Below are 14,548 nucleotides of genomic sequence, written 5' to 3'. Positions count from 1 at the left end.
ATATATAATTAACTAAAAATGTATCAATTGAATAAAAAGTTAGTAACAATAAAGATGCTTATAAGGTAACAACTGAAAATACTACGCAGTCGATAAGCAAGACATACCTCAGAAACAACAAAAATTCCAACTAGCATGGCAGAGCAACGCATACCAATACGCCGTGCCACTCCATACGCCGTATGGCCTGTAGCTGTCAGCGCGCGTTCTCCCCCATTCCACTTCCGCATTTGCTGGCGTCACTGCTCCACACTCCGCTTACGCTACAAAACAGAGCAAATTGGAATTTTGTTCCTAAAATACAATGTACATGTGCAAGACTACATTATCCAGGAAAAGACAAATAACAATACAATCAATATTAAAACATACAACTATCACCGTTGAAAAATGTATATCCTATTCTTTACCACATATATACTTATTTTACGAGAGAATGAAATCAAACTTTTATTATACACAATATAATTATATTGTATATAATTTTTATTAACTTTACATTTTAAAGTTAATTAAAAAGTATTTGTACAGTCAAAATGTTTAAAAATGTGAAAATATAGCTGCTAGAACATGTGCTAGTTCGTTCTACTGATGCACTGAATTTTGCCTTGAGAAACGGTGAGTTTTGCTGCATCATATTTTTTCCTTTTACAATTCAAAATCGTATATTTGAGTATAAAATACGTTACGGTATTCACAATAACCATTATATAAGCAACAAAATGATATATATATATATATATATATATATATATATATATATATATATATATATATATATTCGAATACTTTTTAATTAACTTTAAAATGTAAAGTTAAAGTAAAAATGAGAGGAGACGCTGTAGCCATGACAGCTTGAACTATTCTACAGGGAATTTAACACGTTCACGCCGGGGCGAAAATCTACGTTTCTCCGCGTGAGGCGGGACTGTCTTATCGCGTTAAGCTTCGTGGGGCGGGGCAATATCGTTGCGAATTTGAACTCGCTTATTGCGAAGGTAAAATTATCTTTTCTTCTACAGAGGCGGTTAGAATATATTTGAATTTTTGCCCTTATAAATAATAGATAAAATGGATCTGGAGGAAAGTGGTTCGTCTGAAGAAACGACTAATTTTCTGAAAACGCGTGACCCACCGGTGGGTCACGCCGCCCCACGGAGCAGTCAAGTGTGACCCACCGGTGGGTCACGCCGCCCCACGGAACAGTCAAGTGTGACCCACCGGTGGGTCACGCCGGCGTGAACGTGTTAAATTTCGATGCCTGCGCGTTCGAACATGAGCAGTCACAAGTATTAAACAATTTTATCACATTACGGCCCTCATAACAGGTGTAAAATAATTGATTATACAACAAAAATATCATATTGAAGTCAAAATTTAATAAAATTACAAGAATTCGAAAGTTTTTGTCATAAAAATTGATATTTTATACATTACAGAAAATGTATCTTGGCAGGAACAAATATACTATATAATATTTATTGCGCGACGTTCGTATGATTAGAGTTCCTATGATTAAAGAACACTGATTGACTTGTAAATTTGTTGAAAAAGAGTGTCGGAACAATTTATTAAATTGGAGTTGTTCCGTTTCCACATTCTTTACTACACAAGTAAAATTTAATACTAAAGTTTGTGCAAATTAAACTGGCTTTATGTACCAAAACTTGGTGCAACCGTCAACCAATCAAATCGCTCGCGGCATCAACGCGAGATGATCATCAACGCAAGGAGATGATATTTCGATGCACAAACTAATCGCACATTGTTATAAATCAATTTTAAAAAATGATGAACATTTGACAACGCATTTAAAATGTAAAGATAAATTTAAGATTGGCATACAAAATAAATAATTTCGATAATATTGTTTTCTAGTATTATCTAACAGAATCGCACTTAACCTAACCCAAAAAAATGTAACAAACAATTAATATATGAAGTTACTTTGCCTAAAAAAGTTACTCCTTTTTTAATAATGTACGACGTGTGTCATCCCTGTGTGAGTATAATACATTTAAATAATTTTAAGAGTATTATATGTCAAAATAACTTACATTAATATTGTCAGTATTTAAATATTGAGAAACTGGGCTGTAGAGATCCTGTAAAAATAAGTACAACATTTTACGTTTACATCGAATTGTGCGAAGGTAATGTAGAAAATTGTATAAAATTAAAAATATTAATATCTACTAATAGTTACTAAGTACTAACAATTTTTATAATCAGCAAGAAGATACTGGGAAGTCAATTACAAATACAACGAAGGTTTAGATCTCATGTACTTGGAAGTGAAGAGAAAGAAAAATTCTCAGACAGAAATGTTTATACCTTGGTCGGCATCAACAAATATCTCCCTTGACACAATTGAAAAAATACAAGATGGTTTAAACGTTGAACAGTAAGTACAAATGTTTTTCACAAAACTTCTTATTGGATAACATTTTATGGACTAATCTATATATATTGTAACAGAGTAACATTCGTTTTCAAGTCATCGGATAGTACAAGTATTATATACAGAGCAAGTAAGGGTCTTTTGAAACCTATGGATCCCGGAACAACTAAATTGATGAAAGAAAAAGAAGAAAAAAAGTTGAATTTAGAAAAAGAAATCAGAAAGAACACTTCCCATTTATATGAATTAGCAAGATCTTTGAATACAGATGACATCAACCAAAGTACTGATCTTGATGTAAGCGAGGAAACAATAAATCAATAAATAAAAAACATCTTTATTTTCACATTTAATGGAACTTTAATCCTTTTCGAACTTTCAATGCACATATTCGTAATCGCATATTTGATGTCATAACACAGTCTGAAATAATATTAAAGGGTTACCATTGATGTATGTTTTCTTTAAATGTTTATTATTCAAGATAATAATTATGTGATTGAATTATCGTAAAGTTTAAAGGTATTACTAAAGACTATGCAACTATACTTAAAGTGATATGTTTTAAGCTGCCACTGCAAATGTAAATATTAAATAAGTTATTACTCAATAATTTTGTAGATATTCTCTATGTTAAAATATTATCTACGTATGTACTACATGCGTACTAAGTGATTTAGTAAACACTGCAAGTATGAGGCACATGCTGTTTCATTATTATCAACTTTGTCTATACACACAGATAAAAATGTAGCAAATACTCTAAGCTAGTATTAGAACTTAATATTGTTATATATATGCTATATAGTATGTATAAAAATATTTAACGGAAGTATACTTTGACAAGATTTCTACTTTGATTCTTCAAAATAGATCTATCTACAAAAGAAAAAAAAATTGACGACACCTGTAATATATACATAAGGAATCCGTCGCTTTTGTAAAAACTACTGTACGTTTATTTTCTTAACGTAACATTTTTTTTAGCTCATATATAGTAGTTATCTGTATAACGTTTATGTATACGTACATTTTAAATGTTATAGAGTACATACTTAATACGTTGACAAGAAAATATCGATTGATACAAAATGATTTATTTTGTAGAGAAATGTGTAGTTTGGCAGTTGATATATAGGAGTAATGTAACATCCCATACACGTGAAATATAAAAATAATGATTTTCATAATTATTAATAGAACATTATGTACGTCCATTTTTATTTGTATTACAATTTTTTGTATACTGAAGCCAAGGTAAAATCTGTGATGTTTCATTTTTATTCAAACCGAAGTATTTGATAATTAATGAAAATAAAAGATTTTAGAAATCCCGAAGTTCCCATATTTTCTTGTCTATTACACAATGAAAAGGTACAACATAGTTTCTAATGTCGATACACATTTCAACTAAAATCAGATTACAGTTACTCTCAGCTAGATTTAGAAAACCTACGTATGAGAATCCTATAAAAACAGGCACATTAGGAATAATGTGTTATACGAGCACCTCTGTATAAGTAGTTTCCCATTTTAATATACAAGGTCTCTCTATATAAAATAGTTACCAAAGGGTTAGTAATTTATTAGTGCATTAAGGCAACTAGAATTCGAGATGTATCTCGAAACTATCACAAGTGATGATGCAATTAATTTTCTGTTTTACAATTTTAAACATTACTTTTTGGAAGAATGAATAATAATGATCTGAAGCTTATGTATATAATTAAGTTTACAATAAGAAAATTTCAAATGGAACCATTTTATGTTACTATCACAGTACTCTAATTATTAAAGATTGTTATCAGTCACTATCTGTTATTGTTTTTTTTTTTTGGACATATTTCAGACGGATATTTTCCTTACAAACGTGTATGTTAATTTATGTAAGGTTCCATTTAAAAAATCCTTTCATACATAAAACCTGTACATTAACTTCTAAAAGAATGAGCTAGGCGAGTGGATATAATTAGATGAAAAGTTATTGTTGCAGCTATGCATTGCAAAAGATACGTGGATCTTAATATTAGTTAACGTATTATATATGTATTACTATTGATACTTTTGAAAATCAATTATACGGAAGTAATAAGTTTATTATTTTGAATAAACTTATGCAGCATACAAGACAAAGGAATTATAGAATAGGCATCAAATTATGTTAGTACAAAACTCTTTCAATGACTAATTCAAAAATAAGAAAAAAAAAGGAAAAAGAAGTAAGGAAACTGTAAAGTAATGTTTATAATAAAATGTGAATATGAATTCTAACAATGTGCTATAATGTGAACTTAGTGTTATATAATATAGATTAGTATTATATAACACATTAGGATAAAATCTATTGTACTTATAAGCTTTATGCGTTATTACACATTGTTTGGTTACACATTTACAAGGTATAGCACTAGAACACCACGAGTATTCCATCACATATTGGAAACACTAAAATATATAACTAAGTAATATGTATATATGTAAGAATATTATAGGAAACAACCTGCAGAAATTTGTTCATTAGAAGAAAAAAAAAATTGATACAGTCAGACTATCGAGTTAAGTGTAAATAACTGGTCTTACTTTCTGATCATGTCAATGGTTAGGTACACGTGACTAATATAATTAAAGCGTTCAGTGTTATTTATGATTCTATTGATCAACACTGCTGCATACTTAGTGCCATTTCTTCGTTCAATTCCCTATCACATGAGCATGAGCAAATATAACTACGTTTTGATTTATTTTCTGCATTTTATGAATTATAATATGTTTATACAGAGAATATCCTCTATGTTCTAAGGATATGATCGTTAAGTAGTTGAGAAATGATTATTATACATAAGAATGAGTGTGCTAATTCAAGTTTGCGAAATAATACTTTAAACCGATATCATTTGGTCGATATTTAGAATCATGATGAGATCTAATAATTTTCAAATAATGGTACAAATCTTTATAAATTTAAATTACAAATAACAATTTTGTATCAAAATACGAACATGCTGTAAAAGTACATGTACAATTTATGTTTCTTTTCTGGTCTTCTAGTTGATTAAAAAATCTGAACGTCATTATTCAAGTATTTCAAACGACTATAATTATTTACTACATTGTATGTTGGAAAGAACTCTGACGAATGTAAATCCCAACATATAGCTACGGATTAAAAAGTCTGATATTTCATTTTTACATATTAATTAAAAACCTGAGATTCGTACGTTGAACATAATTTGTTTTAATTCTATATGCCTGATTATATCATGATACTAAAAAATTAATCATTTGTACAATATATAACATTAAGAGATGATGTGTGGAACATATTATTTCTGAGAATTAAACAAGTACATATATAATTATGAGTGTTATTGATTACGATCTGATTGCCCCTAAAATCTTGACGGTGAGAAAAAGTAATAGAACGCTAAATGATCTGTATAACAAAAAAGAAAGACGATCAACACTGTTATTATGGCTAGCACCAGTCAGCCATGTATGTAAAATCTTTAAATAGGCTTTGTTCTAAATCGTTGAGTGGTCTAGGATCTTTAGGTGGAGTTAGTTGAGGTTTCTCTGATGTAAATTCTTCATCAAAATTACTGACATCTTCCACAGAATGCTGAAATGTGAGTATAAATTTAGTTTAGTCCCAATGAATATTCTAGTCGATACAAAAAACAAAGTAACAACACTTACAATTACTGGAACAAATGGCGGTTTAACACGTCTCAAGAGTAAATCATCCCACGCTATATGCCTAAAGAATGCTTGTTTTTTAACATCTTCAGCATCTTTTTCGCTACTACCCAATCTTCTGTCAGGATTTTTCCTTAATAACTGTATAGATTGTTAAAATGTGAATGTACATGTAAAAAAACAAAGAAAAAATGGAATATTGAAATCGTATTTACAGTATTACCAGAAAGAAATATATATGTATATAAACAGTTACTCACCCTTCGCATTATTGCTATCGCTTCTAAAGAAAGAAATCGTGGATAACGAACTTCGTCATTCACAATGGAGTCAAATACTTCCTCCTCGTCGTCACCAGGGAATGGTGACTAAATTAACAATTGTTAATTAGTGTACAGCGATTGACAATGTATAATGAAATTGAATTTGACAACGCTCACCTCGCCAACAAGCATTTCAAATATTAATACACCAAGACCCCACCAGTCAACAGCCCGTGTATACGAAGTTTCAGTGAGAACCTCGGGAGCTAAGAATTCTGGAGTACCGCAGAATGTTCCTGTCCTATCTCCATATCCCATTCCCTCTTTGCACAAACCAAAATCCGCAATTTTCACGTACCCCTCCGTATCCAATAATAAATTGTCTAACTTTAAATCTCTGCAAATTTAATTAAATGATTGATAATACAACAAAAAGAAAAATAATCAAGTATTCTAAATTTTATTTCCGTTCATTTTCAAATATCTACCTATAGATAATTCGACTTTCGTGCAAATACTGTAATCCTAACACGACGCACGCTGAATAGAATACAGCTCGTGGCTCTCCAAATACGTCTGCGTGTATGTGCATCATAAGATCTCCTCCAGCTGCGTATTCCATCACAAAACATACATGTGCCTACGAAAAGTACAACTTAAAATTTTTGAAAATGGAACGTAATCACTGTTTTCCTTTTCTTTTTTTTTTTTTATAGAAGATTAAAATGCGCGTTATTAGATACGCGTCTAGATATGAACATGGGTATGCTTTCTCTAGTCGTTGTAATTAATATGATACGTACCTCAGTTTGAAAACAAGCAAATAAATTTACAAGGAAAGGGTGGCGCGTGGCGTTCGCCACTTCAAATATTCGTTTTTCTGAAAGTAACGATTCTACTTCGTCTCTCGCTATTATATCTCCCTTTTTCAAAGCTTTAATCGCAAAGTATTCTCCTGTGTTTCTATATTGCGATAGGATTACTTTCCCGAAGTGACCTCGGCCGAGAACAGAAAGCAGCCTGAAATTCTCTATGGTCATTCCAGTTAATTGTGAATGTCTTCTGGACTCGTAGGCACTGTCTCTGTATTGAGCAGGCTTGTGCGGCATTTCGTACACAACCTATAATCGTCGAAATATTTAGCTTAAAATAACATACTTATCGCTTATGATAATGATTACACATTTATGTTAAATGATAGTAATATAAATGTTGTTATTTAGTGTATCATATGTATGTATGTTAATCACTTTGATTTTGGAACTTAAACACATGTATAATATCTATAGACATTAGTACTGTTCCATTTCACAAACAAAAAAAGATATTAATTAAATTTCACGTATTTAATGGTACTTACTAACTGTTAATAAATCTTATAGCTCTTAAGTAATCAAGTATCGCAACATTTGAAGCAAGATAAATAGAAGATTACAGAAAATATTTACAAGTACAGTTTAATTGAAAGCTTTCATACACAATTCACATTCACACACACATATATACACACGGGCATGCAAACAATTTGACTACATGCTTATTGGTGAGAGAATATTATAATAAAGTGTGAGTAATATTTTATTAATTAAATAAAATGAATTACGAGAAACTTAAAAGAGCAATGATATTATACTTAATGTATTAGTAGTATGCGAAGGAACTTAAAGAAAAAATAAAGCTGCGTGTATTAGAGGTATGTACCTCATCTTCAGGAAACTCGACGACGGGTTGGGGCGAGGGTGTGCGTGGAGAAGGTGGTGCAATCAGCACGGGACGAGGCTCTGTTACGAGAGGCCTCAAATTTGCCCCATGAAGACCCCCCTTTTCCTCGTTGTGCAGGAAATCAAACTCCCTTAATGCACTCTGTAACTACATTACTATCTGCTTAGCTCTAAAAGCTATTTTACGCTTGCGATATATTTTAAACTGTAGAATACCAAAGTTTTACGTAAACATGTGATTCCAATTATCGAAGGGAGTTTTTCTGCCGCAACTTTGCTAAAGCAATATTGCACATTACACAATGCACAATGCACATATCACCATGTACCTTTCCGACACTGGTGCTGAACATTGTGAAAAGGGCTACGCATAAAAGAAGCTAAGAATTGAAAAATAAACATGACACATCGATCGAACGTAAAGAAATTAATAAAAAAAGAAGGAGTAGGCTCTTTCAAGCGTTTAACAAGTTGCTGCACTTTACAAAATTCTCAAAGTATCTAATAAATATGGTTTATATATTTATAGTACTTTCTTAAAGCAATATCTCGCACAGTTGGAAGTGTCTAATATTTATCTACGCTAACATGCCTTGACAAAATATATAACACTATATACAAAACATTAGCAAGTATATCGACTTTCAGGTGAATATAATATACTGTATGCATGTATCCTACATGGTTTTCACCCATAACCAGTGTACCAAAACCCTGAACCTCTCAAATAAAAGGAAATACTAGAAAATTTTATGATACTTCGTATATATAATATGTACGGACGAATTATAATATAACTAACAATAGAATGTACAAAAATAACTTTGTTGAAAACTATCAGCTTCTAGGTAATACTTTGGTGAGTACAAGTTTCATTGTAAATAAAAAAAATAAAGAGAAACATAAATTTCAAACGATTTACCTCTTGATCTAATTTTGGCGGTGGTGGAGGTGCAGGCATCGATGGTTTCTTTGTGATTGTAGGTGGTGGAGGTGGAGGATGTTCCGGAGGACGTGGCAGTGTAGGACTACTACTTGAAGTTGACAATCCTAAAGGTCTAGCTCCTCCTAAGCCTCCCTTCTCCGGATCAGGCAATTCTCCAGGTGTTTCAGGTTTGTCTTCCAATGACGTATCAAAAACGAGCTGCAACGGTTGTGGTCCTAAAAGAATCACACGAAAGCACCAAAGTTAAATGGTATAGATGTACGCAAATACTTTCTATAGCTGCTACGACAAGGAATGCGTAATTACCCGATGGTGGGCTCTCGGAGTTTCTTGTATTGTGTAACGAGGGTGCCGACCGTTTCAAAAGTCTGCCCCAAGTAGCGACGTTGATGTTCATTTGATTAGCTCTTGGGAAGTTTTTCACTTGTTGCTTAAAGATTTTGCGTTGACGTTGCAATTTAGGTTTCCTCGAAATCATAGGATTCAAGAATTTAATTTCAGCGAAGAGAAGACCCTGCGGCTCCAATTGAAGAGCCATTCCGTGTCTCACATCGTCGATGAACTCTTCTAAACGTAAAAACTTTATAGCACAAAGAGATCTCCAATCTTTCCAATAAATGCCTATCTCGAGTTCCCTCGACTTATCTAGTTCGATGGAAAACCTATGAAAATAATTGTACGTATATACCCACACACTTGCAATTTTCTATCATAGAGCGAGGAGTATAGGAGGGGCATGTACCTCTTACAAAAGTATGTACGTAATAAAAAAAATACCTTTGGTCCCAAGCCTGTTGGGAACATGGACGCCAACTAGTTTGTGCTACTGTTTGGTTGTCTAGTTTAATAACCGCCATAATATCATCTGTAACGAATGCAGAGAATCAATACTATGCTTGTTCCACTCTTCTATGATTTTATAATATTTATAAGAAGAAAACTTACTACTCGTTTCATCTTTAACGCTGTATGATTTGCTGGAACTGCGCCCTGTAACTCCTTTAACAAAACTACGTAGGTCCGGACTTGCTGGGTGTTCTCTTCTGGTGCGCCCGGGCACTTCTTCTGCCAAATCTTGACAACCCATTAGCCTTACCTAAAGTTCCAGGTGTATACATCAATCCATTACTATTATAACAGGATTTAGAATAAAGTTGATAAGAAGAAATATTACTAAAGCAATTTTCTTTGTAATCACTGTAACTATAAACTTGAAAATTGTTGAAATTAGAATTTTCTTTACCTCTAATTGACCAGTAACGGCAGCGCATCTTGAAACGGAAGCAGGCACTGTAGTTTTACCTTCCAGCGGGCCGCGAAACGGTTGTAACGACGTGTAAGTTACAGGGACAGGACTAGCGGATTGCACGCTGGCCAATTCTCTCTTCAATTGAGCAGCTGTACCACTATCCGGTGGCAATTCTTGTCTTCTAAGTTCGAGGGATAATCTCAGTAGGTCCAACTTTCTACTCGATTCTGCAAGACTTGCTTGAGCCTTAAAGTGATTCAAAAGTAAATGAGTGAAGAGTGGAAATAGTCCTAAACAATAGCTTATACGGATGTAAATGGGTGACTCATGTAACGAATTAGCCTTATTAATATAATCAATGTTTATTAACAGCGTCGACGGCATAAATAATTGTACGTATCTGTTAGCTTACATAAATGCTCGATATCCAGCAGAATGTTTTAGCAGATCGCAACAATTATAAATAAAAAAATTTATGAAATAGGATATTTTGCTCAATAAATATAACTTAAACACACGCGTTATGTGTGTATATATATATATATATATATTACAAAACACAACCTTACAATATTCAACATACAGTTTCATCGAGAAACAAGGAAATACCATAACATAATTATAAAAAAAAAAGGAAAAGAAACTTTAAAAACTTATTGAAGGTATACTAAGTCTCAAGTATTGTCATTTTTAGGGATCGGTCGGGCTATCCTCTTTTCACCCTGCAAGCGGAATCCCGTGCGACGCTCGAATTCGCTTATAGAACTGGATCGTTCCCGCGAGTTAGTCAGTTCTTCGAAATGTCTACGACAATGCTCGCAGGAACACGAGGGATTCTTCGAAGGTCCAATGTGATGGCCTGGTTTTCGAAACGCGTTCACGACCGCGCCAAATATCGAGGCCTTCAAGATATGGTCGGTCCTTTCGCCCTGGGGCGTCATAAAGGGCGAGGTAACCCGCGAAGGTACTTTCGACGGAAGCGGAGAGGGGCTCTTGGAAACGAACGGACCGATTTGATCGCGATGAGCATACGGGTTTGGAATATTCTCGCTGCGCGTTGTGGAATCGGAATGATCCTGCGAGTTTCTTCCTTTCGAAGGCTCTTGGCCCGCTGTACTGGTATTTTTCTCCACGCGTTCAGTGGTGACTTTACTTGTTCGTCGAATGGTCGAAGACTTTTTAAGCATTCGTTGACTCTCCTCGCTGGATACGAAGCTCCAACCAACCGTGCCGCTCTCGTCTGTATCCTCGCCGCTATCGGGTGACGACCACCCAACGTCATGCTTCTCCAAGTACTCCTTCATTTTCCGATTTCGCAACAAGTAATTACGTTCGACGTCCGGCGATCGCCACTGTTTTTCTTCGCCTTTGGCCTTCGCCCATTTCTCTTCCATTTTTCGTATCCTCTCCCGATCGGTGCTACTGGCGTACTCAAAACTGTCGCAAGGTGTCAACGCCATTTTATTATTTATCAAAGATTCTATGTCTGACAGGGTATCTTTAGGCGAGGTGGCAATCGTGGAGTCGTAATCGAATGGAATTCCCGCATTCGAAGAAGCGGCGGACCAAGGTGCTGAATCGAGGTCACGAAGGGCACTGTAAGAGCTGAACTGCGAAGGATAAAGAGAACTGAGAACGTCGTCGCTGTCGTAACCCTTCGAACTGGCTATTGAGGGCATCCTCATCGGAGCGTGTTTGAAACTGTCGCATCGTCGTTCTGTGGCGCGTTTCAGAAAGGCCTTATCATCTTGAAATCCTCTAGGCAGAATGTCGCTGGCCACTTGAGTATGGGTAACCTTCACGTCCGGGTTCTCGAACACGGTCATAGGAGTGCCGCGCGCGTTCTCACTGGACGTATCCGAGTTCTCGTCGTCGTCGGACCCGGTGCAGTACACGTCGATGTGCACGGTTCGCGATTTGCGTTTCGCGCTGTCGTCTTTCGCCGAGGAGTCAGACTTCTCCGAGTCCGCTGAAAGGCCAACGCTCGTGGTCTCGGTAGCTGTGGTTGGCGATTGACTATCTTGCTACAAGCAGATACACATAATACTGAAATCTGTTTTTGTTCCTCGTAACGAGAAGACATACCGCACACCGCTACCAAGTCTCTCTCGATGAGAGACGGGGAAAAAGTACGCGAAAGAGTCTCCAGTGAATAACTCACCTTTTTCTTCTTCTGCTCGTCCGGCGATTGAAGACCACCGGTCGACCTCCTCCCCGTTTTGCTCTTACTGACGATCGTCGACGTGGATTCGCGCGACTCTATATCTGTCGTTTGCGAAGAAGCGTCCTTGCTGATAGCGGACGACTTGGTCGTCACCTTGTCCTCCACGCGGCTACAGAAATACGTGCTGCTGGACGCGCTCCCTTCGTCCTCGCAAACTTCCGGCACCGTGCTGAACTGGTGACGCGAGAACACGTGCTGATGCGACGAGTGGTGCCGCCAAGAGTTGTCGTACGAATGCTTCACTGTTTCGTTGCTCGCTATCTCGCTGGTGTTCTCATTGTTCGTGCCGTCCGCGGTGTCCACGGCGGATAGAACGATGCTGCACGTGCTCTTGCAACGGCGATTGTATTGCTGCGATGGACGACGAGACGGCAGACTCGAGTACGACTGTGGCGAGAATTGGCCGCTGTTATAGCCTGAATCCGAGACTAAGCCTCGTCCCCTGGACGACACAGATTCTTCGTTTCCGGAGGATCCTCCTGACCTTGGAATAGTGAAGGAGGAACCCGGCATGGGCCTCGGAGGCGGTGTCGATGTGAAGAGTATGTTGCCTCGTTGGAAACCGAACGAGCTAGAGGACGAAGAAGGCGCGGAGGTCGTGACGACTGGGACCGTCGCCGGCGCTGAAGACGATTGGCTGGTGTTCCATCGGTATATCATGCGAACGCCACCCGAATCCGTGACCGTCGAGGACACGCTGACTGGTACCTGTCCCGATTCCGAGGTCGTTGATGCACCGTGGCGAATAGTGACTTCCGCACGCACCAACCACGGCGGTGGTTGCGCGTTACTCGCGTCGCCTTGCTGTCCGTACATGTCGCAGCTTTTTCTTCAGTCTTCTCCACGCTGTTATCCACCGCAGAACATCGTCGTCGCGATCGTTTATACGGTTCCGCTCCGAGGAAGCATTCACACGACCGTTTCTCCTCTGCGTTGCGAAGAGAATCCGACGTTCCTTGGCTATCGTCGTTCCGTCGCACATCGATTCGAACGGTCGATCGGTTTCGCGAGAGATGGAAGCACCGCGGGGCTGTTCGTTTCTTGTTGTCCGGCTGGTTGTCGTTTATTTCCCTACAATTTTAACAGCCCGATCGTCTAAACGGTACGTTTCACCAGCGACCCACCGTTACGCAATTGTTACGTTCTACAAATCAATCGAACACCCCTCTGGACGAGTAAGAATATTATCAGAACGTATTTCACAAAACCGTGTGCACGTTACATAGTTGTTCGCGGAAGGACGACAATTCTGCGATACTACGTCTCCGTGGTCTATTTTGAGAACCAGTGTTACTGTATTCACGCGATTTCGGAATCTTGTATCGTGTCGATATTACGTATTGGAATTGTAGCACAACATCTCGAACAAAGGAACGCTATTACGTCGCAGCAGCTTCCGGTCCTCCTCGTGAAATCCAGCTGGTTCCTCTATTCTTTCTCCTCTTATCACGAAACAAGGGATCGATGCGTGATTGCTATCTGTCTATCTCGATATCGCGCTAATATCTTCCTTTTTATTTAACAGCTGCGTTCATCGCAGAGCGCAGACAGATTTCAGCTATCGAATTTAGTTACCGCGGCTCTGCTCGTTTCTCGTTAAGTGACAAACGGTACGTTAGAGCAACGTCGCAATGTATAATTAGCACAAATATAAATTTGGAGCAACGTACAGTCGGACCAAATATACCTGGAACCAGATGATACTTTTAATACGGCGCCGTTCGCCGTATAGAATCAGCCGTTTCTGCTGACGGACGGAGCAGCACCCACGCCGATCTCTTTCGGGTGGAAAAAGAATGGGATCGATAATACTATCCGGCTCGCCAGTCTAAATAAATGCGCGTTTCCTTCTCTCTCTCTCTCTTTCTCGCAGTTTTCTCCGACTCTTCCAAGTGCCGACGAAGTGGCCTCGATTGAAATAACTTCCAAATCGACTCGACCCAAGGTGCTCTCGCCTCCGCGGTATAATTATTCAACGTGCAACATCCTCTCTATTTCCGTCAGTCTGCTTCCATCTCGAAATCCAACGTGCTTCACGGCAAGATCTT

The 14,548-nt window shown here is 37.1% G+C and overlaps 3 protein-coding genes across 12 annotated transcripts in view; 1 reads left to right on the top strand and 2 right to left on the bottom strand.

Moving 5' to 3' along the window:
* Positions 1 to 1,900: 1,900 nt before the first annotated feature.
* On the top strand, positions 1,901 to 6,976 carry LOC143429335 (tRNA-splicing endonuclease subunit Sen15). 6 transcript variants are annotated; one of them, XM_076904890.1, is made up of 5 exons: positions 1,901 to 2,002; positions 2,072 to 2,153; positions 2,233 to 2,404; positions 2,479 to 2,692; positions 6,849 to 6,976. In XM_076904890.1, the coding sequence occupies exons 1-5, from the start codon at positions 1,979 to 1,981 to the stop codon at positions 6,852 to 6,854; spliced, it is 498 nt and encodes a 165-aa protein (XP_076761005.1). In that variant the 5' UTR covers positions 1,901 to 1,978; the 3' UTR covers positions 6,855 to 6,976. The 6 variants fall into 6 exon arrangements, with proteins under 6 accessions (XP_076761005.1, XP_076761004.1, XP_076761000.1 ...); XM_076904889.1 differs by lacking the exon at positions 6,849 to 6,976 and adding an exon at positions 4,395 to 5,769 and having other exon boundaries at positions 2,479 to 2,684; XM_076904885.1 differs by lacking the exon at positions 6,849 to 6,976 and adding an exon at positions 3,730 to 5,769 and having other exon boundaries at positions 2,479 to 2,684.
* The window catches only part of Pkn (serine/threonine-protein kinase N), a 32,866-nt gene continuing 22,540 nt past the window's right edge, over positions 4,223 to 14,548 (bottom strand). For 3 of the 5 annotated variants that reach the window (XM_076904879.1, XM_076904877.1, XM_076904881.1), the window contains 12 exons: positions 10,271 to 10,522; positions 9,973 to 10,123; positions 9,805 to 9,892; positions 9,334 to 9,689; positions 9,004 to 9,242; positions 8,062 to 8,229; positions 7,164 to 7,481; positions 6,849 to 7,000; positions 6,538 to 6,757; positions 6,358 to 6,465; positions 6,098 to 6,238; positions 4,223 to 6,020 (listed from right to left, as the gene is read on the bottom strand). In XM_076904879.1, the coding sequence (XP_076760994.1) occupies positions 5,877 to 6,020; positions 6,098 to 6,238; positions 6,358 to 6,465; positions 6,538 to 6,757; positions 6,849 to 7,000; positions 7,164 to 7,481; positions 8,062 to 8,229; positions 9,004 to 9,242; positions 9,334 to 9,689; positions 9,805 to 9,892; positions 9,973 to 10,123; positions 10,271 to 10,522 (2,337 nt within the window). In that variant the 3' untranslated portion in view covers positions 4,223 to 5,876. The remainder of the gene's footprint in view (positions 6,021 to 6,097; positions 6,239 to 6,357; positions 6,466 to 6,537; positions 6,758 to 6,848; positions 7,001 to 7,163; positions 7,482 to 8,061; positions 8,230 to 9,003; positions 9,243 to 9,333; positions 9,690 to 9,804; positions 9,893 to 9,972; positions 10,124 to 10,270; positions 10,523 to 14,548) is intronic. The other 2 variants (XM_076904878.1, XM_076904880.1) reach the window with 2 other exon arrangements.
* On the bottom strand, positions 10,619 to 13,928 carry LOC143428934 (uncharacterized). Its single transcript, XM_076904213.1, has 2 exons — positions 12,438 to 13,928; positions 10,619 to 12,300 (listed from the first exon to the last, which is right to left on the bottom strand). Exons 1-2 carry the CDS (start codon positions 13,314 to 13,316, stop codon positions 10,951 to 10,953), a joined length of 2,229 nt encoding a protein of 742 aa, XP_076760328.1. The 5' UTR covers positions 13,317 to 13,928; the 3' UTR covers positions 10,619 to 10,950.

The sequence above is a fragment of the Xylocopa sonorina genome, chromosome 11 (assembly GCF_050948175.1).
Source record: "Xylocopa sonorina isolate GNS202 chromosome 11, iyXylSono1_principal, whole genome shotgun sequence".
Classification (NCBI taxonomy): Eukaryota; Metazoa; Arthropoda; class Insecta; order Hymenoptera; family Apidae; genus Xylocopa; species Xylocopa sonorina.
This window is presented reverse-complemented; position numbering and strand designations above follow the sequence as displayed.